General features: G+C 41.4%; 1 protein-coding gene across 1 annotated transcript; it reads right to left on the bottom strand.

Annotated features, from left to right (window-relative positions):
• Window positions 1–1128: 1128 nt before the first annotated feature.
• Window positions 1129–20892, bottom strand: LOC106918636 (nuclear receptor ROR-beta-like). The gene is made up of 10 exons (XM_014988541.2): window positions 20343–20892; window positions 9503–9588; window positions 9246–9387; window positions 8651–9157; window positions 7811–7932; window positions 7032–7164; window positions 6362–6469; window positions 5485–5595; window positions 4833–4945; window positions 1129–3700 (listed from the first exon to the last, which is right to left on the bottom strand). Exons 1-10 carry the CDS (start codon window positions 20347–20349, stop codon window positions 3539–3541), a joined length of 1491 nt encoding a protein of 496 aa, XP_014844027.2. The 5' UTR covers window positions 20350–20892; the 3' UTR covers window positions 1129–3538.
• Between the last annotated feature and the right edge of the window lie 2511 nt (window positions 20893–23403).

The raw sequence follows: 23403 nt of genomic DNA on the forward strand, positions 1-23403 counted from the left end.
CATCGTCCTGTCTCACTAATGAGTAATGTAGGTGGTGGGGGTCTCATTTGTTGTAATGCACATGTTGCTCTGGGTCTGTTGTGGTGAAGAAAGAGCTGAACCAAAGAGCAAACCTCTTGATTTTCCAATCTGTTCACCCTTCTGCTCACACATAAGGAAATGACTCATGGATCAAGCCTGAAAGGACACATTTAACTGAAATGACCTTCTTTCATAGGGTGAGGCTGCACCATCACTGTAGGGGGAGCTCGAAGTAGAACCGCTACTCCTCTGGATTTGAAAGAAGTCTCATGAAGTTACTCAGGCATCTGATTGGGGAGCTTCTCTTTGGAGGTTTTCCTTTGACGTCCTGTTGGGAGGAGACCAGGTCGATCCAAAACACTGGACGGCCCGCATATCCCTTCTGGCCTTTTGTACAAGAAGATGCTCCTACTTTTCCCTACTACCCCTGCAACCTGACCTCAGAAAAGCTGAAGAAACCGGATTGATGAAAATGCCTCACCCATTCGGGTTTAATATGTTTTTTTTGTTTTGTTTTGTTTTTTTAAAAAAAAAAACTGTTCAGTTGAAAGCAGTTGAAGTACACTGCTCAAAAAAATAAAGGGAACACTCAAATAACACATCCTAGATCTGAATGAATGAAATATTCTCATTGAATACTTTGTTCTGTTCAAAGTTGAATGTGCTGACAACAAAATCACACAAAAATCATCAATGGAAATCAAATTCATTAACCAATGGAGCCCTGGATTTGGAGCCACACACAAAATTAAAGTGAAATGTTCCCTTTATTTTTTTTGAGCAGTATATTTTAGTGGGCAACTCGGTTGACTTATTTTCTTCAACCCCTGCACATTGGCGCCCCTGGTGGTGAGCCTTATTATTCACATCAGAAAGCACCAGCGAACAATAATACTAAATTGTTTTTCCCATTTAATTGTGGCAACACTGAACGTTTGTTCATCTAAAATGTTAATTTAATTAATGTAGCTTGTCAAATGGCTCTGACTACAAAACTCCCTTTTGGACATGCTGGATCACGAATCCAGCATTTATCTTTTGTGCTGGATTCGCACGAATCCAGCACAAAAGATAAAGTTACAAACACCAAATAAAAACACCAACATCTCCAAAGGAAAAGAAACCATTTATTACATTCTCAAAACCACATATAATGTATCCGGTTGGACAACAATATATATTGAGCTGTGTGACTCTGTTATTCTTGAACTAGTAAGATACCTGTAGTACATTTTGTCATTCAGGGAAACGAAAAAGGGGAGTCAAACTGTATACTTTTTTTTTGTTTGATGTTTTCCTAAATGTCTTTCATTAAAAAATAAAAAATAGATCACTGACTTTACGAGACCAAAGGTGGAGACACATGAGAAAAATGTGGATAAAAGACTGACGAATAACCGGAAAAAAAAAAGAAAAAAATCACAGCAAAAGAAACATGAAACCCGATAACAAAAATTTCATCTGAACACTAGCTGATCTTTTTTTTTTTTTACGTTTTGTTTCGTTTTAAAATCCTATGAATCCGAACTTGATTGTTACAACATTGGGACAAACAGAGACGGGCTTTGACACTTTGTGGTTAACATTCACAAAAATAGAGCTTACGTCCACAGTGATTATGGTTATGGGTCTTAGGTGCAAAGGGTGTGAGGAGTACAAGGCTAAAAACATGACACTTGCAATAAAGGGACAAGAGATTACAGCCATCTCCCTGAGCAGCAAGCAGTAGGTCCTCATGTTCTGCTCAAGAACAACACAGCACCCCTAGTAAGACGTCATCACCTTCGGAACAGTGTTTTATGTACATGAATGAATTGTAAACAGTTATTTTATTTTATGTGTGTGTGTGGCAGACATGGAGTAAAAATAATGAACAAAGAAAAAATAAAACAGATCGACTGAAGTCTTACTGGCATGGAAGCAAAACTCGGGGGGGCAGCTGGTAGCTCTGTCTGGCCTTGGACTAGTGTCAAGTGAGAAACAGGAAAGTATAAGTGCTTGATATTTGGAAAAGTGTCGGGTGTAGGACCAAAGGAGAGAAACTCCGAATGTACAAAATAATACAGTTGCACCAACCAGCAGAGAGGTTTTCATGATGCACATGGACCATCGCAATCCCAGCCCGGAGCTGGATGCGACGCTTTCGGCAAAACACAAACACATCAGCGTATTTATTCCTGCCGTGCCTGGCCGCCTGTCGGAAAACATCTGGCAGTGTTTCCTCTGTCGCCTTGTAGTCCGTTAAGTCGTCTTTTGGCTCGCCGCCTCTTTTGCTTAACGTCCGCGTTCGTCCTCTAGTCTCTTTCGGCAGGGGTGGGCGGGCAGCAGCAGTGCAGAGCGAAAGCCAACAGTTCAAAATGCGAGGGCATTTGTTTTTTTTTTTCTTTCATTGCTGTGTGCGAGTTTGCTGCCTCTCCCCTGCTATGATAAATCAGCAACAAGTGTCCACCCCCCTCACTTGCAGGATGGCCGTCCCTTTGCCGTTGGGCCAAGGGGGGTTTGTTGCAGTGGAAACCTGAGAATACTGCCAAGAGAGGAAAAAAAATCATCCAGAAAAAAATAAAAATAAAAAAGGATCTGAGTTCAAATATCAGTTGTGCCTCCATATCCGCTTTACTCCTTTTTTCTTCTCCCCACGCACTCTTACTCTTTCCATATAGTCATATATAGATATCTATTTACATTCTTATTTAAAATATTTTTTTTCTTATAAACGTGTATATAAATTAAAGATAGTTTCATCTTTTCCTGTGTCTAAGTGGCATTTACAAGGAAGGGGGTGTGTGGGACTGAGGTCTTTTCATTGCATTACAAAAGCCTACGAAAAGGCAGCACCTAACACTATTTACTGTGAGTGAAACTGATTGCTGACTTCACCGTAGGCCGTGAGTCGGTTTCTACGTGTTTTTTTTTTTTTCTATGCATGTCAGAAGAACCTCTGATCTGTGATCTTGGTCCCTAAGTGCGGATCAGTGAAAGGATGCATGGAAACACACGTACATCCCTCTGAGATGCATAACCATCGAGAACTTTTTTTTTTTTTTTTTTTTGACCAACGTCTGCGCCAATATCGACATCGTGCCAGTTCCGCGTGAGAAGCTTTGCTTTCGAGTGGCAGGATTGTACATTCATCGTTGTTTGGTTCTCGTTTGTGCACTGGTGCTAATAGAAGAGGTACATTCATAACTAGTTCGGCGATCCCCAGTGGATCAACGCTTAAATATCTTTTAGAGCTCGGAGCCGGTTACATGCCGTGTGGGCTGCTGTGATTTTAATAAGACGCCCGCACACTGGTTTTACAATGCTACAATTTGCAGTAGAGCAGGAGCATGTGTGGTATGTAGTGTAAGGTGCTTCGCCTGCTGCTGGGATAGTGGAGGACAACTTTGGGAGACTGAGTATTTATAGTCCTGGATTGTCTCGATAACCGCTGGTTTTCTGCCGCTCTTCTGTCTCACGTTTGCCCCCTCTACTTTCTGTTACACTCTTCCTCATCTCTCCCGTCTTGTCTCTCCGCCTAGCTGTCGGTGGAGTCCGGCAGAGGCATCTCGCTGCCAAACACTTCCCGGTACAGCGGTGGGAAACTGTAGGCAGTCTCTGGGTGAACCAAGCGGAAAAACTCCAGTTTATCGACGTGGAGATTACAGATGGACTTCATTGTGGGCAGCTTAGACAGCATCTGTTAGAGAAAAGACAGCGACGCAGATTCAATGAGCAAATGTACGAGTTTAAAGCAAGATATGCAGTGAGATAAAGAAGTGAAACTGAAATAAAGGATTTTTTTTTAAATTAACAGCAAAATGTAATTGTTTATTTTTGTGTGTGTGTGTTTTTGATCCTCTGGTGACAGGCGTTTCCCCTGCGAGTCTTGATTTAGACAGTGAACAATAATATTCTAATCTCCCTTCCTGGAAAGTTTCCTTGTTCACACAGTCGTCAGCTCTTCTAATCGCTCTTTTATTGTGGTCTGTATGGAGGGTGTGTATCTGATCTTCTTCTGTTTGAAGTGTGCTGCTCTGGGCTGTGCTATGATGACTTAGAATTTAAATTCCAATACTACTTTTAATTTATTTTACAATCTGAAAAACAACAACAATGCAGTCAATTCTACAGTGTTCCAGGTCCGAAGAGAAAAAATGGAAACATTTGCCTAATGTTATTCTTAGCAATCAGGCTCTTTACTCCTAGAAATTGTCGCTAATAATGTCTTTTTCTGCATTCGAACTTCATAGGAGGGTAATTCTAAATTATGATTTCCAACTTGGAACTAGAAACTCATGTAATTAGAATACCTATAATGCCATTATGACACCAATGCTCAAATTTACCAATATCTGAAACTTGTCCATACTTTAAAAGTGTTATGTTTGACAATGCTAACGTTTCAATAGTAAGACCTCAGCAGTAAAGAAATATCGTCATAATCAGCTTCCTTCTCCATGAGAGTGCATGTTAACATACAGTCACTGGATTAGAATATTCCAATGAGAATAATTTGTCAGACCAAAAATGTCTTTTCAAAAATTAATTCTGTTATTAAATGTGTTTTCCTTAGCTGCAAGGAGAAAATGATCACAATTGGAAATAATCAGTCTGCGAGTAATAAATTAATATAAGGCTGTTTCACGTAGTGAATTGAGTTACTGAAAAAAAAAACTTTTCAATAATATTCTATATATGTTAAAACACATCCAAGTTTGAGGGCCGTTTTCATGAAGTCGCAACAGACCAAACCTTCAAAAATTCAAATCCAATGAATGAGTTTTATGCATGATAAAGTCGCAGAAGGTGGCTTGATTACTTGTGTTTACCTTGTCCAGTTTCTCCTCAGAAGCACCGCTCTTCTGCAGACTGTGCTGCAGAGCCAGGTAGACTTTCTCTTGGAGCTTCTGAACCTTCTGACCATCTGTCAGCCAGGGTCGATCTACAGAAGCAGATATTTTGAATGCAGTTCAGATTGCAGATTTTGCAACATCACTTTAAACTATTGAAAGGATGCATTTTTATCTGTTTGACAGATGATTTATGCATTTAGCCAAAGGGTTATTGAATGGCTGAAAAGCTGAGATCTCTCTCTATATGGCAGTTTAACTACTGTGAGTTCAAATTAATAATTTGTGAGAAGTTAATTCAGAACCCGTTACTGAAGTGATTATGATGCACACCAAGTTGTGGCTTTGTCACAAAAAGAGTGAAAGGCTGACAAACAGAAATAAAGTTACGGAAAAAAAAACCTCTGCTGAATAATCTAAAAAAAAAAAAAAAATCAACATAAACTTCTAATAAAAAGATTAAATAATATTTAGCTTTGACTTCTTTTTTCATATTAAACCCCTTTTGTAATACTGCAAGTGACAGAATGAGACAAAAATATTTATGAGAATTTTTTGCTAAACAGTGTGCATATGCTTTCAAGATCTTTATAAATGCTTGGACACAGTGAAAGAGAATAAAAATAATTACCGGGTGACAGAAGAACGGCAGCGCTAAAAAGGGCCATTTCCTCATCCGAGAGCTGCAGACGGTTGAGACCTTTTCCCAGCTCAAAAACGGCGCTCACCAGATCATCACACCCTGCAGAAACAACACAGAGACCCTGATAAGTGAATAGGGAACCAGAGACTCTGCCGTTCCTTTTTAACTCCATCACCGAACTAAAATCTAACTTACTAGGTTTACAGTGTAAAAATGAATAAATGAGGCCTCTTTGTCTGCAAACTGTGGAAAAACTAAACATCTCCCAGGTTTATCTGAGTTGTCATTTGGCCAGCATCTTGTAAATGTACTTGTACATTTTAACATTTTGTCATGAGATAACCAGAAATATTATAATATTTTATTGAGACTTTTTGGAATTATGCAAAACTGTGTGTGATTTCCTTCTGCAGCATGCTTGGTGGAGTTGGCACGTCACGTAAAATCCCAGTAAAATAAAACACGGCACTATATCTGCGTGAACTACCAAAGTATAAATTCTTTAATTTCTCCCACTAGGTGGCGATGTAGCATAATGATGGTGATACTGAAGAAAAAAAACCACTGGAGTTAAACACTTGACTTCTTTTCCAGGCTTGATCTAATTAAAGGTCATTCTGTAAATAGGACGGCAACTAAAAGAAGTTGGGGTTTTTTTCAGTTCTTTTCTTAGAAAAAAAATAAGTTAGCCAACTAAAACAACTTTTTCTCAAGTAGATTATGCTGGTTAATGGTATTATACACTATTCAATAGTATGTAGAAAACATTTCTCCGGCTTACCTAAACCATGTACAACTTCAGACACCTAAATACTTTTTGAGTGTTTCAACACGTGCACAAAAACTTTCCCAAACTGATCCTCACCCAGAGCTTTGAAGAACTGAGCCGAGGCAAATTTTCCATTGAAGAAGATGGTGTTGTTGTTGCTGTTAAAGGCGCGACACATGCGTATGAGTAGGACCTCCAGACAGCCTAAAAAAGAAAGGTAGCCAGAAACAAAGGAATAGACATGGAGAGACAGAGAGAGGAGAAGAAGAAGAGGAAGATGGAGGACGAGGAAAGGTGCAAAAATACTCCAAACATGCAAAAACATACAACAAATTGTCAATTTTGAGTCAAATTAGTGCACAGCATATACAAGACAAAATTGAACAAGTTAATATTTTTAAAAGGATAGTACAAATATCCAACAAGGTTTGTTGTTTAGTCCAAACCATTTAAAGAATGTAAAACATTGTCAAATATATGCAGGAAATTATATTAAAAAATATAATTTTGTTTTCAGAATTTAGTATTTCTCCCCAGTGTTCAGAGCAGGTGTTTATTAAAAAAAAAGAAAATGTGTATATATATATATATATATTTTATTTTTTTTTTTTTATTTAAAAATGATGTAAAATAACAGGCAGAGGTAGAAGGTTGGAGACAAAAAAACAAGGATTTTCAGTTAGCAAGATTAAAACTTTGTTCACAATGAAAGAATTTTACTTTGTGGAAAAAAAAAAAGAGCTGGTATTTTGGAGCGTACACTGACCTGCTTTCAGCAAAATAATCTGATCATTCTGGCACAGGTCCATGAAGCCAGCTATGCGCTTGGCAAACTCCACCACGTACTGGATGGCATTAGTGATGTGATGTGCACACTGCTGCCACATCCACTCGGCCGACTGAAAAAGGGTCACAGACAGAGCATTACATCGAGCTTACGTTTAATTCTATGATAAGATACAAACTGAGAAGCTGGTATCTCTCCGATTAGCTGCACTGTCGCTAGAAATGGCCCTGAAACTATCTTGGAAGCTGGAACCCAGATTTGGAAATGAAATCATGCTTAATATATCGGTGTTTATACTTTGAGGGGACAAACAGAAAAGTTTTCCATTGACGTGTTTAATACAGTTAGCTATGATTTTTCATCTTCAACATATAATTGATATATAAAAGTATTTGCTCTCACAAGTACTTTGTAATGTGGCGTCCCTCAGGGTTCTGTGCCTAAGCTGCACTGTGCTGTCTAGACTTAAAGCGTTTTCCATTATTTTTTTCCATTACTCTTGGTAGTTGGAAGTCGGGTCTGGGGAATGAGGTCAGATCCAATTTTAACAGTTTTCAAGCTTCCAAGGGTAAAACCTGGAAAACTCTACATGGATATATGCCACACCAATACAACACCTGGTGAATCGTACATCTAAAACTTGACATTGACTCTTTCCCAAGAAATTGTTCGACAATAGTAAACAAGTTGCTTATTGCACTTTTCTGAAACATTTTTGTTTTATTTTGCTTTTTTTGGGGCGGGGGGGGGTTGCGCACCTTGCTTTGGAAAACTCTGGTTTCTTCGGGTGTGTAATGTACCCAGGTGAATCTCTTCATGTCCTCTGCGCTGTACTGGCATGTTTCCAAGTGAGACTTTACGATACTCTGAGTGACATGCTCTGAAAAGGAAAAAAAACACACATGTCCAAAGTCAGTCCAAGCATTTTCGAGGTCGTTGTGGCACGTTTATGTTTCGAAAAGACAGCAAAGGCAGACCCGTAGCCGTGCGGTCTTAACATCTAAAAATTGACGTAACTGTTAAGATGATTTGCACTGCTGGGTAGTTTTAACAGTCAATTTTCTCACTTTTTTCCCCTCCTCCTCCACCAGCAATAACACATTTTAATTTCTTCCTTTACTGGCCCTCGGAGCCTGTCTGAAAACAGGTTTGCCAGCAACCATCCAATAAACCCGACACGTACAACTCCTTCAGGCATCTTGAGACGTGTGTAGAAGCATTTGATCCTTTAATGTGCACAAATGCGACACCGACACCATCCTTTTGCCTGAACTGAAGATTAACTTACTGCTTCCCCGTATCACCATCGTAACGTTGCCCTTGTTCCACTTTACAGTGCAGTATAAAGTGCACCAGCTCTATGAGATATATCTTTGTCCTCGGTTATCAGAGGATTATCTCTGTGCAGAAACATAGTTAAGGATTAACCAATAACGAGCTCCAATAAATCAAATTGTGAAATAGGCCGTTGTGTTATCTCTAACTGATCAGCTCTGGTTTTATGGAGATAAATCTCCTCCTGTCTTTGTGACTGTTGTTGTTCAGCAAGAGGGGGACAAACGGAGCATCGGTTGTTACGTTTCTGTTTTCAGTCTCACCGAGGTCTGTTACTGAGCAGTCATCGGGCAGCTGGTCCAAAAGCGACCGCCTGCGTCCCAGAAGCGAGTGCGTGAGCAGGAGCTGGCTCCCGCAGCTGTCTGCCGTGTCCATTATGGTCTGCTGCGGGGAGTTCTGATTGGACGAGGAGGCGGAAGACGAGGACGAGGAGTTAGACGTGTTCCCGGTGCTGCCTCCGCCGCCTCCCAGCAGCTCCAGGCTGCAGTACTCGCTGGCCTCCTCGGGCGTCAGCGGGAGGTCGAAAAGGTCGGGCAGCGCGGCGATGTCGTCCAGGTCGCTGAGGGTCGACGTGGACCCCCCGCTGCTGTAGGAGCGGCTCAGGCCCTCCTCGCCGTCGTCCGCCCCGCTGCCGCAGCCGCCGTCCTCTCTGGGTAGAGACAGAACTGCGGGGCCGTTTGAGCCCGCGCACTCTTGAGACTTCTGATGCTTCTGGACCTCGGCGTAGAGGCTGTCACGCTGCTTCTTTGACATGCGGCCAAACTTCACAGCTGCGGGGGAGAAATTACGTTTCATTGCAGCAGGCAGTCGCAGATGATCGCTTCTCCACTACGGAGCCCCGCTTAAATGAATGTTTACCATCTCGGCTCATGCCCAGAGCCAGACACTTCTGAAGACGGCAGTGCTGGCAACGATTGCGGTTCGTTCGGTCAATCAGACAGTTCCTCTGGCGGGAGCAAGAGTACATGGCGTTGTTCTGCTGGCTGCGACGGAAGAATCCCTGGAAGAAACAAAGAAACAAAAAAAAAAGCAAAAACCGGTATCAGACCTATACATCGCATAAGAATTGGTGCATGAAGGAATTTGGGTAAAGTTGTGCTTTCTTTCTCCTTTACCTTGCAGCCCTCACAGGTAATGACTCCATAGTGGATTCCTGAGGACTTGTCCCCACAGATCTTACAGGGGATGACCTCGATTTGAGCTGCAGGACAAAAACAAAGCCAGACCAACCACACAGTTTAGAAAACCTGCACACTGATGAGTTTAACAGAAAGCGCCGCAGAGAACGATTAATGATCAGCGTGTACTTCAGTGCTCTTTTATCATTTAGTAAAACTTGAATACATAAACAAGACTAGACCTGCAATACTTTCTTTTAATTTATATCTACTCATACTCATTTATATCAAGGAACCTGCGGTGTATTTTTTTTTCTTGTCTATGCTATATTGTGCATCGCTCCTTAAAAAGAAAAGAAAAACAGAAATTACTCCCTTACAGGAAAAGATTAACTGGTAATTTTCTTATTCAGACAAAACAAAGAGTTTCACATGAGGCTGTGTTTGGTTTGATTTCGAACCCGACAGGGCAGAAAGCCGCCCGCCCCGACTCTGTCTCCGTCTGAGCAGACTTCCTCTGTAAAGACGAATTTTGTCCAGCGTTGTTCAGACGTGTTCAAACGCGTCGCTCGAAAGAATAGAACGGGCTCCCGACGCATATAACACCAAGGGTTTAGTTCGGAACAAATAAAAACTATGTGATCTTTGGCTGTTGTTCCACGACTCTCGTCTTCAGTAGATTCGGACGTTTTGTGTTCGACGGCAAAGTTGTGAGGGTTTTAGAAGGAGATTACAAATGACTGAACTTTATCCAACTCCGCAGGCCTGAAGGCTGACCAGCGTCCTTTGGCAAAGCGCTGAACACAATAATAATAGGTCTCAGTCGATGAACCCGGTGTGCGTGTGTCCGTGAGTGTTAATGTTCGGAGTTCATGCTAGTGAAGTTAAACATCCATAATTGCTCCGTGCAATCAAATGTAATATAATCTGCTTCACTCATGCTTCAGACAAAAGAAGAAGAAGAAGAAGTAGTAATATTTCACTTTCTGTTTTGACTCTCATTTTCAGTTATGCAACACCATAATATTTTCTCCACAGCTCACACTTTGTCATCATTTTTTTGTTATTTTCTGCGGTTCTTAGCGTTTTCGACAGATGTACAGCAAGGATGTTCAAGGAAAATGTGAGGACAGCTTGTTCTAGCTGTCCTCACAGGGTCTGTTCCCTCATAAACTCCACAGCGAAGATTTACAGCAGAGCAGACTTTCTAACAAGCAGAAATGTGAGTGGGGGGGGGCGAGGGGGATGCACGCTCAGGAGGCAAGGCAAGCAAAGGGTATGTTATGGAAATTACTGTTTTTATTACAGCGCGTCGTGATATATGTTTGTATTTTTTTTTCTTCAATGATACCAGATGCTGGGAAAAAAAAAAAAGTCTTGAGTGTGTGGAAAGCAACAAACATGTCAGCAGAAGAGAAGAACCGTAAAACTTACGCAGGCATGCGAATTTGCTACCCGAGAAGAAATTCTCTGAAAGATTTGCTGCTATATTTGCTAATCATCTCACCTGGTAAGACTCCTGGACATTTTTTACAAGGTTGATAAATGGAAAAATCTTGAGCGAAACCTGCGCTAAGACATGCCACGCCTTCACGACGACCGTAGCTAGGAGTAGTCAGCAATGGCTGTAATTAGCCATAACATTACAGTCACTGGAAGGGAAAATTAGTGATGTATTTCTTTGCTAATACAGATTCCCTTTGAGAGTCGGTGTATTCCAATTTTGACTGTACTTTGTGTTTTTCCTAAGCACCGACATATAACTAAACTAAAATGCAATAATGTATACTCTGTGGGTAAAATTGGCAGATTGTGATCTCTGATTTATTTATTGTATTTCCAATTAAAAAAAAAAAAAAAAAAAAAAGCTCTGTTCCATATCCTGCAATGCAAAGCCGTTCTGATTGTTGGACCTTGGCAACAACCTAATTATTTTCTAGAACTAAACATGGGTGCAACACTTTCTCTACAGTAGCAGGCCTTCAGCTGATCCTAATAAAACCGCTCACAATGGTTCAAACAACACGAATCAGCATCAGAAGTGTCCGCCAGCCTCCGAATTCCCTCAACCCAGCAGCTTAAACGGCCTAACATCATTTATGGGACGCCAGCTCAGTCCAAAGAATTTCCACTGCGAAGCCCACGGGGCAATAAAATCTACCAAATATTAGGAGTGTGATCATAACATTATGGCTGATGCTTAAAAAGGCTTCGGGTTTCATTTTCGTGAGCCGTTATGTAACCCCTTGCTGCTCCTCTCCAGGAGACCCCAGGACAGCATTAAAAGGTGTAGACTTCCAGTTTATGAGTCTGGGAGCCTGAAACATGCCTCATTACTGAGGCTACTGCTCGTTTCAAACCGACTCTTTGTGAATCCCGTGCTGACGACAATTAGCTAATTCATAGTGCAGGACTATGACATGACCTTTCTAATGCTTAGAAAGTAACAATAACAGTACAGTCATTTGAAGCATTTCTGTGTCGCTTATTTAGAAATAGATAATAAAAACAACCCTAGAATGAACTACTGCTTAATATTTTAACAGTTTAACAAGTTGATATTATCCAGTTGGTTTGTGAGATTGGGCAAAGTCTTGACAGACACCCAGCTGGTAGTTTTGCAATTTCTGTTTTGAATCAGTCACCTTAATAAGAGTTGCAGGCTACAGTATTTTTTGCAGTATGAAATATTTTTAAACAGTCAAATTTGTCTTTCAGTCCACTGACGGGCAGCAGTAGTTTACTTCATGCTCTGTACAGCTGGGACAAAACTCCAATCACTTTCCCTGGAATTATATTAAATGATACGATAAGAAAAAAAAATCATTGTGTGTTGTTATGTAAAGCTGCTATCACACCATTTCCAATCATGCCACATATGCTGCAGTATTAAAATAATTCATACTTTGATCTAAACATGAAAAATAAACAGGATTTAGGGAAAAATCAAGCCCTTTTACATCTTTACAATGTGTGCCGCTTCTGATGCGCTTCCTTTTTGAATGGTGCATCTGTTGGGATGAGGAATTAACAATGTTGTCATTTTTTACATATACACTCAAGGATTAACTGACCATCTGGTAGTTAAATATGAAAGCTCTACGAGTGCTCTTACATGAGCAGATATGCATTAGGCACTAATAAAAAAAATAGGTTATGCCACCAGTTTCACTTTTAGTTTCAAACATCTAACATAGTGATTGAAATTACACAATGGCAGAGTGAGATTAGGCACTGTTCTCGGTGGGTCATTGTTGCAATATCAGAGTCACAGTTGCATCATTTTATCGACAGCTGAACGCATATTTGGTAAACAACCAAGCTTATCTGGTAAGATGATGCAAAAGCGTTATTTTCAAATGTCACTCCGTCTTCCAACCCAGTGGACATGAAAGGCAGACATACATTAATGTCATGTTTCACATTTTAAAAAAGGTGAAACTCAAAACACCACCTGCTCAACATACTGCGCTGCGTCTTCTTCTTTCTAGACACACAAACACCAAGTTGCACACACAGCGAAAGCTTAGATAACACCATACGAAGTGTGGCGGTGCACACCCTTCACACGGCCTCACCCCCCGCCCCCCCACCGACGAAGAAACCGAGCATACAGGCAGATAGGAAATCACATGACGGCAGCACATAAGACACATATACAAAGAAACCTTTTCTTCTGCTACAATTACTTCAAGAGACAGTTGGTCGGCGCCGGTCAGAGCGATCTGATCGGTTTTTTGCCGGTCAGAGCGATCTGATCGGTTTTTTTTGCTGGTCAGAGCGATCTGATCGGTTTTGCGTATGGAAAACTGTGGAGGAATTCTGAGGTTATTGTTGGACTCTGGAGCTCTGAAAAGCACAACTTTCCTCTTTCCTTTTTGTTCCACAAACGCCTCGACTGTCTCTTCGCTAAAACTGTTGACTAAAATAGTCCAACTGATGAGGGCAGCTGCAGGCATGCAATGGAAAAACATCACCCTCCCCTCTCTCCCGGCTCTCTGCCCCTCCCGCGCCTCTTGATTATATAACTCCTGTCGGGGAGCATTCTTCGCAAGAGCTCATTGAGCAAGCTCACTCCAGCAGCGAGCCGTCGTCCCGCCCCTCCTCGGGCTCTTTGCTTCCCACTGGCTGGTCGGCGCTGGCTACTGCCTCGGCACTGGCTGAGTCATCCGTCACTCTGGGGCTGGAGCCTGTCAGCCCATGTGGACGTTCTGTCCCACTGACACACTTTCCCACTGCAGGCAGGGAGGGAAGAGGGAGGGAGTGGAGCCAGCGCTCTGTCCAAACCAGTTTTAAGGTGGAGTTGAACAATGCTAAAACTTTGCCACAAAGCATCTATGCAGTTACAGAATTAGCAGGGTTACGTAATGACAAGCTTAAAGAAGATACAAGTCAGTGCACGATATATATATATTTACAGATTTGTCTATCTCTTCACCATGGAGTGCCAGTAACATGACACCACATGCGGTGTGACCGTCATGGTACGGGCAAGTGCACCGCACTCAAACCGCTCAAACCTTGAACTTGACCGTCTGCTTTCCAGCCCTCTCCGTTCTCCTTTGACATTGAGCTTCTGCTTATTCTATTCTTGTGGTGTGCTGAGAGTCACAAACACACAGATGCCCAGCCAACCATCCAAGCCAGCTATAATACACACGCGCGCACACACACTGCGCATTCTTTCCCAGCGTACAACCCTTATTTGATATGCAAGCACAGTCAGTTATATTTTCTTAAAGCTTCTAGGCAGACATTTCGGTAATTTTTTTTCTATTTGCTTCACTGTTTCGCTGTAAATTATTATTTTACAGGTGAGATTACTTACTCTCCTTCAAGTAAACTTTCAAAAGTGGAAGCCTTTGGTGACAACCCCAAGGCAAGGGAATCTAACTGGACCTCTTTAAGCAGTTTTCTGTGTTTTCTCCTTGTATTTGCATGGTGTTTTGCATCTGTTAAGTTGTACTTAGCGCCGAAGCAAAAATGTTTGAGTATTATATAAGAACACTGTATGGCTTTCAGAAATATGTGGCAACAATAAAACTGGTGGAAACAGTTTCTAAAGAAGGCCAGACAGACCGGAATGGTGAGATTTCATCGTCAGACATTTCTATTGAAAACACTGAGCGATTTGAAGAAGAGCTGTTCTCCAAGTTATTTGGGCTTGTTGATGAGTTACATTTAGTAGATAATTAAATCTTAGTAACAGTCACAGAAGAACTGCTGGTTTACCCAACATAGTCCTGTCTGATCAGTTAGCCACAACACAACCACTCCTTTAACGTTTCATAATCTATGCTGCATTCCTATTAAAAGTGGCTCATTCACTAATAATGTTTTGACAACACGTATGGCACTTGAAATGTCGACACAAAAGCAGATTTAAGAATAATCTTCTTTGATACTCTTTTTAAAACACCTTTCATTTTCTGAAATCCTGCAGTGTGAATCATATAACCATGTTTTCATTGTCAGTATATAACCAACTGTGAAAAATACACCAACATATTGCATCTTTAGCTAGTTCACATTGCAATATCTTGGCATTAGCCAGATTTCGAAGAAGGTGGGACTTTGGGTCAGAGACAGTGTTGGTGACCCCAACCTCACAAGTTTACTTCACAAATACAAACTACAACAAAGACAAACTACTGATGGTTTAACATCAACTTTAAGCTTTTTTAGGCCTGAAAAGATTCCAACAAGCACATTGTCATCTCTAGAAATGTCTCCGTCCATGCAAAAGAATATACAGTAACTATGCTAGACTTGAAAATGATGATGTAACATAGTCACTGAAATCCAAGGAAGACAGAAAAGAAATCACGGAGTGTGTGCACACAGTATTTGATTTGGTCAGGAAGTTAGCGCTCGTATCGGAGAATGAGTTGAGTTCTAGCTGCAGATTGGAAAAATCAGTGGGATTCACTATTGGCTGTTATGCTAACTAGTACTGGCTGGTAACATTTTACATGGTAAAATACTATAAAAAGAAAACATCCAGAAACATAAATATTGTAAGTGCGCCAGTAGTTGAAAGAGATGCCTTAAGTGCGTCTACATATTTAATGCACGGTACTTTGACAATGGGTTTTTTTTTTGTTTGTTTGCCATTCGAGTGTTTAATCATGTGGTTCTACTCGAAGGCAACTTGTGATGTTCCCAACTTCAGAACAAAAAGAGCGCACCATCAAATTGGCAGGTGCCGTTTGGTTTGTGTTTGGTTACATTGTCTTCTCAAAATAGTTGTGTGGGATATCTCGCATGGAAATCCAAATACATAAAAACATCTCAATGTTATGACCCTATAATTTTTCTTAGAAACCTTGAAAACTGCGGTGTTTGTAAGAACTCCACTGACGCTCCCTCAGTAATCCTTTGCTGAAGTCCAGCCCAGGCTGCCAGGCTGAGGCATGTTTTGTTCAGACTAAGCCATTTTGGCTGTAAAACCTTGAGTCAACCCTTTCCGATCAAAGATCTCAATTAGTTTTTATACGTGTATAATGTGACTCACTTGACCGTAACCTGGTAAATGAATGAGGATCAACAAACTAAGCTGCATGCGCACAATCATAGAATTGAAAACAGGAAACAAACTGAAGAAGGTCTGTAGCAAGTAGCTAACTCCAAACTTTGACTCTATACCATCAACAGCTCGGTAGGAGAGATTTGTGTTTGAAAATCCAAAGGAAAGGTATTTGAATATCAATATCTGCGTTTTTGCTTCAAAAGTGACATCAGAGGCTGATTCCTGATCAGAATATGTGCTTCTTTATCAATTAGCTGAAAGGTCTGAAAGGATTATGACTTGTGGAGGTGAAGCACGTCAGACCAATTTAGCTCATCGTCGATAATGGCGGAGAGTGATTACCTTTAACCCTGAATATCACTGCTGAGCTGCGCTCAGTGTTTCTAACCTTTCGCCCTCTCGAGACACCGAGCATTCCAGGAAGATCAACACCAGCGCCGCTTTTTTTGTTTCAAGCATGATGCGTAAGGTCTGGAGGGGTTTAAGTTTGTCACAAAATCTGAGTAGACATCTGCAACAAATGATAACTGAGCAGAAAGAAAGTGCAAAACAGGAACAGATTTTCCAGAACAAAGCAGGTGTTTTTGAACTTCGGGGCTGGAAACCTTTACGCAAGGCAAACAAGGGAAAGAGACGCCTTTAACGTCCGAGACAAACACGCTGGCCTCTGACTATTTATCAGCCAGCTGTATGTACAAAGTGGTTATCTCTACAAAGAAGTAATTCAGCAGAGGGTGCGGCGGGCTTAAGGGAGAAGGAAAATCACTGACTGAGCCTCAGTCAGTGATTCTCGATGTCCAACGAGGAACGAGCCAGGTGATAAAATGTCCGACATGCCCCATGACCAGTGCGTCACGCAGTTAGTGTGTCAGTGTGTCAGAGATGATTTCTGATAAAGTCAAACACACCTAGCAACATCACACCTGACAACCCGCATACACATAAAAGTGCCATGTAATCTTTATAATCCTAGGAAAATGTTGAAGCATATTATTTCTTTCACAATGCAAATCTCTTATGGCATGAGAAACAACATGGTGACAAATGCTGGTTGCTCTAAGATGTGGTAGATTTCACACTTTCTGGTGAAACAAAATGAGAACAAATTCAGCGAGAGGTGGAAGTATCATGATTTGGAGCTCTGCACCTTTAAAAAAAACAGCCTTTTTGTGGCTAAAGTGTGTGGAATAATTTCTAGATTTTATTTCCCTAAAATCAGATGTAAAGGAATCTATTTTCACAACTTTCTTTTTTGGGTGGGGCGAGGGGGATTCAGACTCGCATCTCTAACACTGAACTCTCATGAGTATTATGAAAGGGTGTTTCTGCTTTAACATAAAAAACAGTTTACATTAAACTCATAGCATCCTACTCTATACTTAGAATAGGATGCTCTAAGCCAAAAAAAAAAGAAAAACAGAATAAAGTCAAAAAAGACATTTGGGCAAACTTAAGGGTTTCAGATTTGGACAAGCAATTGATATTTGAATAAAACTGGAAACAAAAAGGTAATCGCCTATAAATACCATCAAACCCAACACTTAAATACTATTATTCAAATTCCCAAGCATTGTTCATCTGATATATTTTGCCTCTAGAAAGTGACATCAGCCAAAGAATATCAATATATATTAATATTCTCTATTGAAGCCAAGTCCTTCAGTGCAGGGCCTTACTTTAGTAAGGCCACTTATGGCACCATAACCTCAGCTTCAATGTTTTTCAACATTAAAAAGATTAAACTTTTACTGATCTCCACATAGTTTAACGCTGTGTGTTTTTACCTCTCCACTTTATGCAGTTGTACTATATGGATACTTTTTTTGCATTTTAAATACCACAGCTTTATTTTGATACCACTAATGTATCATTTAAGTAATTAGATTTCTAAGCTTGACTTTTGCGACAACTCCTAGTACACTTGTTGCCTCCTACTTAGTTTGGTGGCCGTGAACTGTTGCTCAGTTTGGAGTTTGGTTTGACTAGGCTGCCTCTGACATTTCTCACAAAACTCAGTCTGCAACATTCAGCTTCGCTCCCCTTTCGAGCAACCCCTCAATATAGCCAACTAATGTTTTTAAGTTGCTGGGTGTCTTTTTCCTTGCACTTTTTCTTTTTTTTTACTTTTCTGCGAGACTAGAGTTGACTTACAAAGAGAGTCGTCTTATCTCTGTCTAGGAGGAAATTGATTTTTTTGCTCAAGAAAAAAAGGGGCTGGGGACAGACAGAGAAACACTGGGGCCTCTGGCGAAGGGAGGTTCCCTCTCTGGCCGGATATCCAAATGTAAACAAACTGCTGTCCTTTCTTAGCTAGCTCGGCCAAAAAAATGTAGGTTTTTTTTTTTTCTTCACACAACCTCTTGTTTGCTCTCTCACAATACACATCAGCATTTTGTATGCTGGCCTGAGCACATAAGATGCAATCAGAACAAGTTCTCCTGCAGTTTTGGTATGCTGACCCACCGCAGGCGCTCGCTACGAACTCTGGATTGTTCTCCTGCTCTACTGTAAGCAGGTCGTCAGCTGTCTGTGCACTTCCGCACAATGTTTTATAGCAACGGTGAAAGATCACAAGACGTGTGTCACACACGGACAGACAACTTGTGTTAGAGGCCAGTGAAGTGCTCAGCTCTGCTCCCGTTCCCCCTCTGCGGGCCTCCGCTCAGACTCCAGTGGTATTTGCATCTTTTAAAATAGAAAGAGCCCACTGAACTCGCCAGCAGCCAATGTCCAGACTGTACACATTCTGCACACTGAGCATCCTACTCCAAGTATTCACTCTAAACTGGAATGTGGTTTTATAAAAGCATTGTGCTGTTGTGAAGAAGTTTCATTTCTGGTGACAACTGACAAAATAACAGTGACCCCAAATATCAATTCAGTATACGAGTAACTAGCAAACCAATTGGAGACAGAAAAAGCTAATATATTTCTCTAAATTTGATCTTTTTTATTGTAAATTCTCATCATATTTGCTTTTTGATATTTGCCATTTTCTTTGACGATCCCACATTTGTTCACTTCCAGAACCCAGTGGGTAACTGATTATGAAGCACAGATTTGGATCAGGTATTCATTAGGAGAAACGGTGACTAAGTTTCTGTTGCATTTTTTGTTTCTCTCTTAAATTCCTTTCCATTGTATTGTGCCATCAAGTTATTGTGTTTTTGTGTGATTTTGTCTGCCGACGTCCCCGGGGCCTCATATGGTCTACAACCGCCTCTGATAACTTCAGAAGCTGAAAAGGAGACCGCGCTCCTTAAGCCAGGGCAATAATACTTGACAGCAATTTCTTGAAATAAAATTCACTCAAGCTCCTTTTGGGATCTCACTGGGCGTAACGTTTGCGCTTGCAGCCGCACATGGCGCTGCGCGCTTTTGCCGTCACGAAGCTTCCCAGAGTCCTCCTCCCCTCCCTCCGCTGTAGATGCTGTATAATGCTCTGTGACATAACTAGGTCAGTGGAACAGCCGGGTTTCTCTCTCCCTCCGTAACTCACACTGTCGGCCATGCTGGCACAGCCATCACACCACAACACCACCAAGGATTGATCCTGCGCAACCTCGGCTGTGCGAAGGAGCACTTTGTTAAATTAGCAATCGCGGATTTCAAAGGAAAACGTAACAATTCAAGTTCATAGGTGCACAATAAACACCACAGCCTCAGAGTGAAAGCACTTACGACGCAAAACAAGTAGATGCAAAATAAAAGCTTTTTTTTTTACATTATCTATTTGATTAACATTGTCAGAAACCTGATAAGATTGATTACATAATAGTTTGGTTAACAACAACTGCCCCCCTCCCCCTCTCTCTTGTTGCATAACTTCCAACATGGATCCCCTGAAAAAAATCCACAGAAGTCACAGGTGAGTTTTTTTTCTTCTTCTTCTTCTTCTTTTTCTGACGTTTATGACGTCGCACCGCCGTGAATTGCAAAATGCACCATTGCGCGTGCAGGAACCACAGCCTAAGCCTCGCGTTCTGACTTTCATATCAAGAAAACACGCAGTTTTATGTGCCTCTTGTTTATTCTCTTAATTTAAGCCTCACTGATCATCGCACTTGATGGGAATTTTGGTGTTTTAGCAGAGCGCCGCCTCCGGTTCTGTGCGGCCATAATCCAGTCAGGAGGGATTAGTGCGCACTGGGAGGAAAAGCGGGCGCTCTCTACAGAGTCCCTGTGCGCACACATGTGGTAACAAATCCAACCCGAAACAGGCAACATTATGATCCAGCATGGCTGCACAAGCAATCGTTTATTCATTTCAATGAATTAATAAATGATTTTTAAAAACAAAAAACTTACCTCTCATTTTTGATGCGTTCTTTATATCTGGGCAGGGCGGTGAAGACTCGGCTACATGAATTTAGTGTTGGAAAACAGACGAGAGGCGAATAAAGCGCCGGAGCCAGACTAAACTGGCTGGATAAATATGAACTTATTCCCAACTGCGATCAGCTTTAATAAGCACGACCCCAAAAACCTTTTTTTTTTCCTTTAAAAAAAAAAGGAAAACAGAAAGTGGCAACAAAAAAAAGAGAGAAATAAATAAACTCCTCTTATTTATCGCTCGATCAAGTTCGAGTAAAAGAAAAGAGTGCAGGAAATAGCTTCGGATCTCATGGTAGACGTCCGTCGCGCACCGAGCAGCAGCTTCTCCTCAACTTTGTTGTTTTGTGGTTTGATTTGACAGATTTGATCCGCACGATGAAGGAGCGTTGTTTGGACCCCCCCTTTCTGCGCTCTGACTCTCCGCCTGCTTTCCTTTCCGTCTACCCTGCTAACCTACTTTCTCCAAGCGTGGACTCTCACATGATCTCACCGCCGTCAGCTCCTCCCGCAACGGGCGCGGGGGCGCGCAATCGAGAGCGCGTTTAAGGTGGCCTGGCAAATGATTAATAAAGAGCTACAGTTCTTTTTTTTTTTGTCTAGGAGAGTAATGTGAGAAGGATCAGCTTCAACTCCTTTGAGCAAGAATTAGGAAGGTAATTACAGCCGCGGTCAGTTCTGCTTTAATACTTCCCTGGCATTATGTTGCCCAAAGCAGCTTTATTTGTGCAACGGAGCAGGGCCCATTGAGTTAGGTAATATCATACCTTTCTTATGGCGTGGTGCCAAGGTAAAAACCCAACAGCAAAAACCTACCAAACGGGTCTTTTATTCGACAAAATAGCTGTTTCACGTCACATCGACTATGATCTTGCAGAACTGAAAGCCACAGTGTCGTCTTTAAACACCCTTTCCTTCCTCCTGCCTCTTTTCATTTTAGGCAGCCTGTCAGTTTTGATGAAATGAAGCAAGTGTTTTATTATGAAACCCTGAACCAAGAAGTTGTTATCTATAAAAAGATAAGCTGTGTTGAACCCACCACACCTTTGTTGCCCTGGTGATTGGTCTGCCTGACTTAGTGTGCAGACACAGTGCTTTGCAGAAGGAGTCAGGCTTTTCACTTTTTTTGTTGTTGTTGTCATCTTGGAGACGAAAATGTCAGTGTGGTTTCTCCAGATTAGACAAAAACGAAGTAGAACGTGATGGGAAGTGGGAGTTTGTTTCCTTTTTTGACCAATTAAAACAGTGCTTCTCAACCCTGGTCCTCACGCCCCCTTGCCCTGCATGCTTTGGATATTTTCCTTCTGCCACACACCTGAATTGTATCTCTGCGTGATTAACAGGCTTCTGCAGTACATGATGGTCATGCAATCATTTGAATCAGCTGTTCTGGAATAGAGGCACACCTAAAACATGCAGAGCAGGGAAGGGGTCGGTGAGGACTATGGTTGAGAAACACTGAATTAAAATCAGAAGTGTGGCATGCATGCCTTTACTTTGTAAAATTACTTTCTGCTGCATGAACTCTGCAACTGTTTCAAGGTCCTTTACCAGCTCTGCACATCTGGAGAATGACACATAGCTTCTTAGAAACATAGCTCTCAGAGCTATGTTTCTAAGAAGCTATGTTTCTAAGAAGAAACATAGCTCAAGCTTTTTTTTAGTTTATTTAACTTCATTGGATGGAGAGTGTCTCTAACCATCAATTTGGAAGTTTGGAACTGAGATTCTCAATTGGATGCAAGTCTGGACTTTAATTGAGCCATTCAAATACATGAGCATGCTATAATCAAGCACATTTTCAGATGTGCTTGATTCAAGAAATGGTCCATAACCAAGGCCGTACAAACCCAGATTACAGGCAATCTTTAAACGAAACTTAAAACTTTCTTTCAATAACGGTTTTATTCTCACCACTCTTCTATTAAAGGCCAGATTTGTGGATTGCATGACTAGAAGTTGTTTTTGTTGACAGGTTTTCTGCGGCGTGTCGTAGCAAAGGTAGTTGAATATAAAGATAGGATCATTCTTTTGATTTTATGACAACAAACGTCAACTGATTTTGTGGACCCGTTTTGTGTTTATGTGCTCAGATCACTTGCACGTAGAGTCGATTTGAATTGGAAATACTGAATTAAATATAATCTCTGGCCATCTTCCCAGCGTTTGCTCACTCTCCATCTTCTGATGAATTACCTTGAGGGCAAGGGTTTTCTTTGCCCGAATGGATTTGGACTCGCAGACGTTGGGCTGATGTTTTGCATCTGTTATTCCAAACTGATCTAGGAGCATGTCACGACTCCTAACATCTCAATTAAACCCACAAGTACTGCACACTTGCCAAATGACCCATACTTTCCCCCCCCCCCCCCCCTTCTAGAATCTGTTCTGCAGATTTTCTTGTCTTTGTTTTATTTTTTTGTGTCTGGGTATTTTATTTTTTTTCCATTTGGTGACTAACTTGTGGCAGGCAAAGTTTCCAGCTCATCAGTTTAGATTTGCGGCATAACAAATGAAAGCAATTTTGAATCTGTGTATCTCTGTTCTTTGGACGATTTTGTTTTCTGGGAACTGGAAGGATGATGTTGCAGCGGCAAGCGGCTTTATGATGCAATGATCTGGCAGCGCTGTTATGAAACAGTATGAAGGCAAAGATTACTCGAACTAGGTTAGTGGAGCAGCAGAGCGCAGAAAGCCAACGAGATCGTCACAGAATTACACAGACAAGCACAAACACGTTATCCAGCATGGGCGTGTGTATCTGCAGAACTTTGTCCTTTTGCCACTTCCCTCTACTGCACACATTATCTGTTTTTATTTGTATACTTCCCCATCTCAGTTTGACACATTTGAATATATCCAAATACCACAGCCGTTTTCGTTTATGTGCATCAGCTAAAATCTTCCGCACAGCTCCACTCTCAGACGTCCGTCTGAGTCGTTTTCCTCCTCTTTCGCCCCTGCACCCTCACTCGTTTCCTCGTCGCCCTGCGTCTGCCTTGACAAAGGCAGTGACACTTTGACCTCGGCTCTTATG

The sequence above is a fragment of the Poecilia mexicana genome, unplaced genomic scaffold, assembly GCF_051168715.1.
Source record: "Poecilia mexicana isolate PSO_F unplaced genomic scaffold, ASM5116871v1 scaffold_17, whole genome shotgun sequence".
In the NCBI taxonomy this organism is placed as follows: domain Eukaryota; kingdom Metazoa; phylum Chordata; class Actinopteri; order Cyprinodontiformes; family Poeciliidae; genus Poecilia; species Poecilia mexicana.

Coding starts and splice junctions, on each gene's coding strand:
- LOC106918636 (XM_014988541.2), bottom strand. Junction 6,470..7,031: donor GATTATTTTGCTGAAAGCAG/GTCAGTGTACGC, acceptor TTTCTTTTTTAG/GCTGTCTGGAGGTCCTACTC. Junction 3,701..4,832: donor CTGAGGAGAAACTGGACAAG/GTAAACACAAGT, acceptor TTTCTCTAACAG/ATGCTGTCTAAGCTGCCCAC.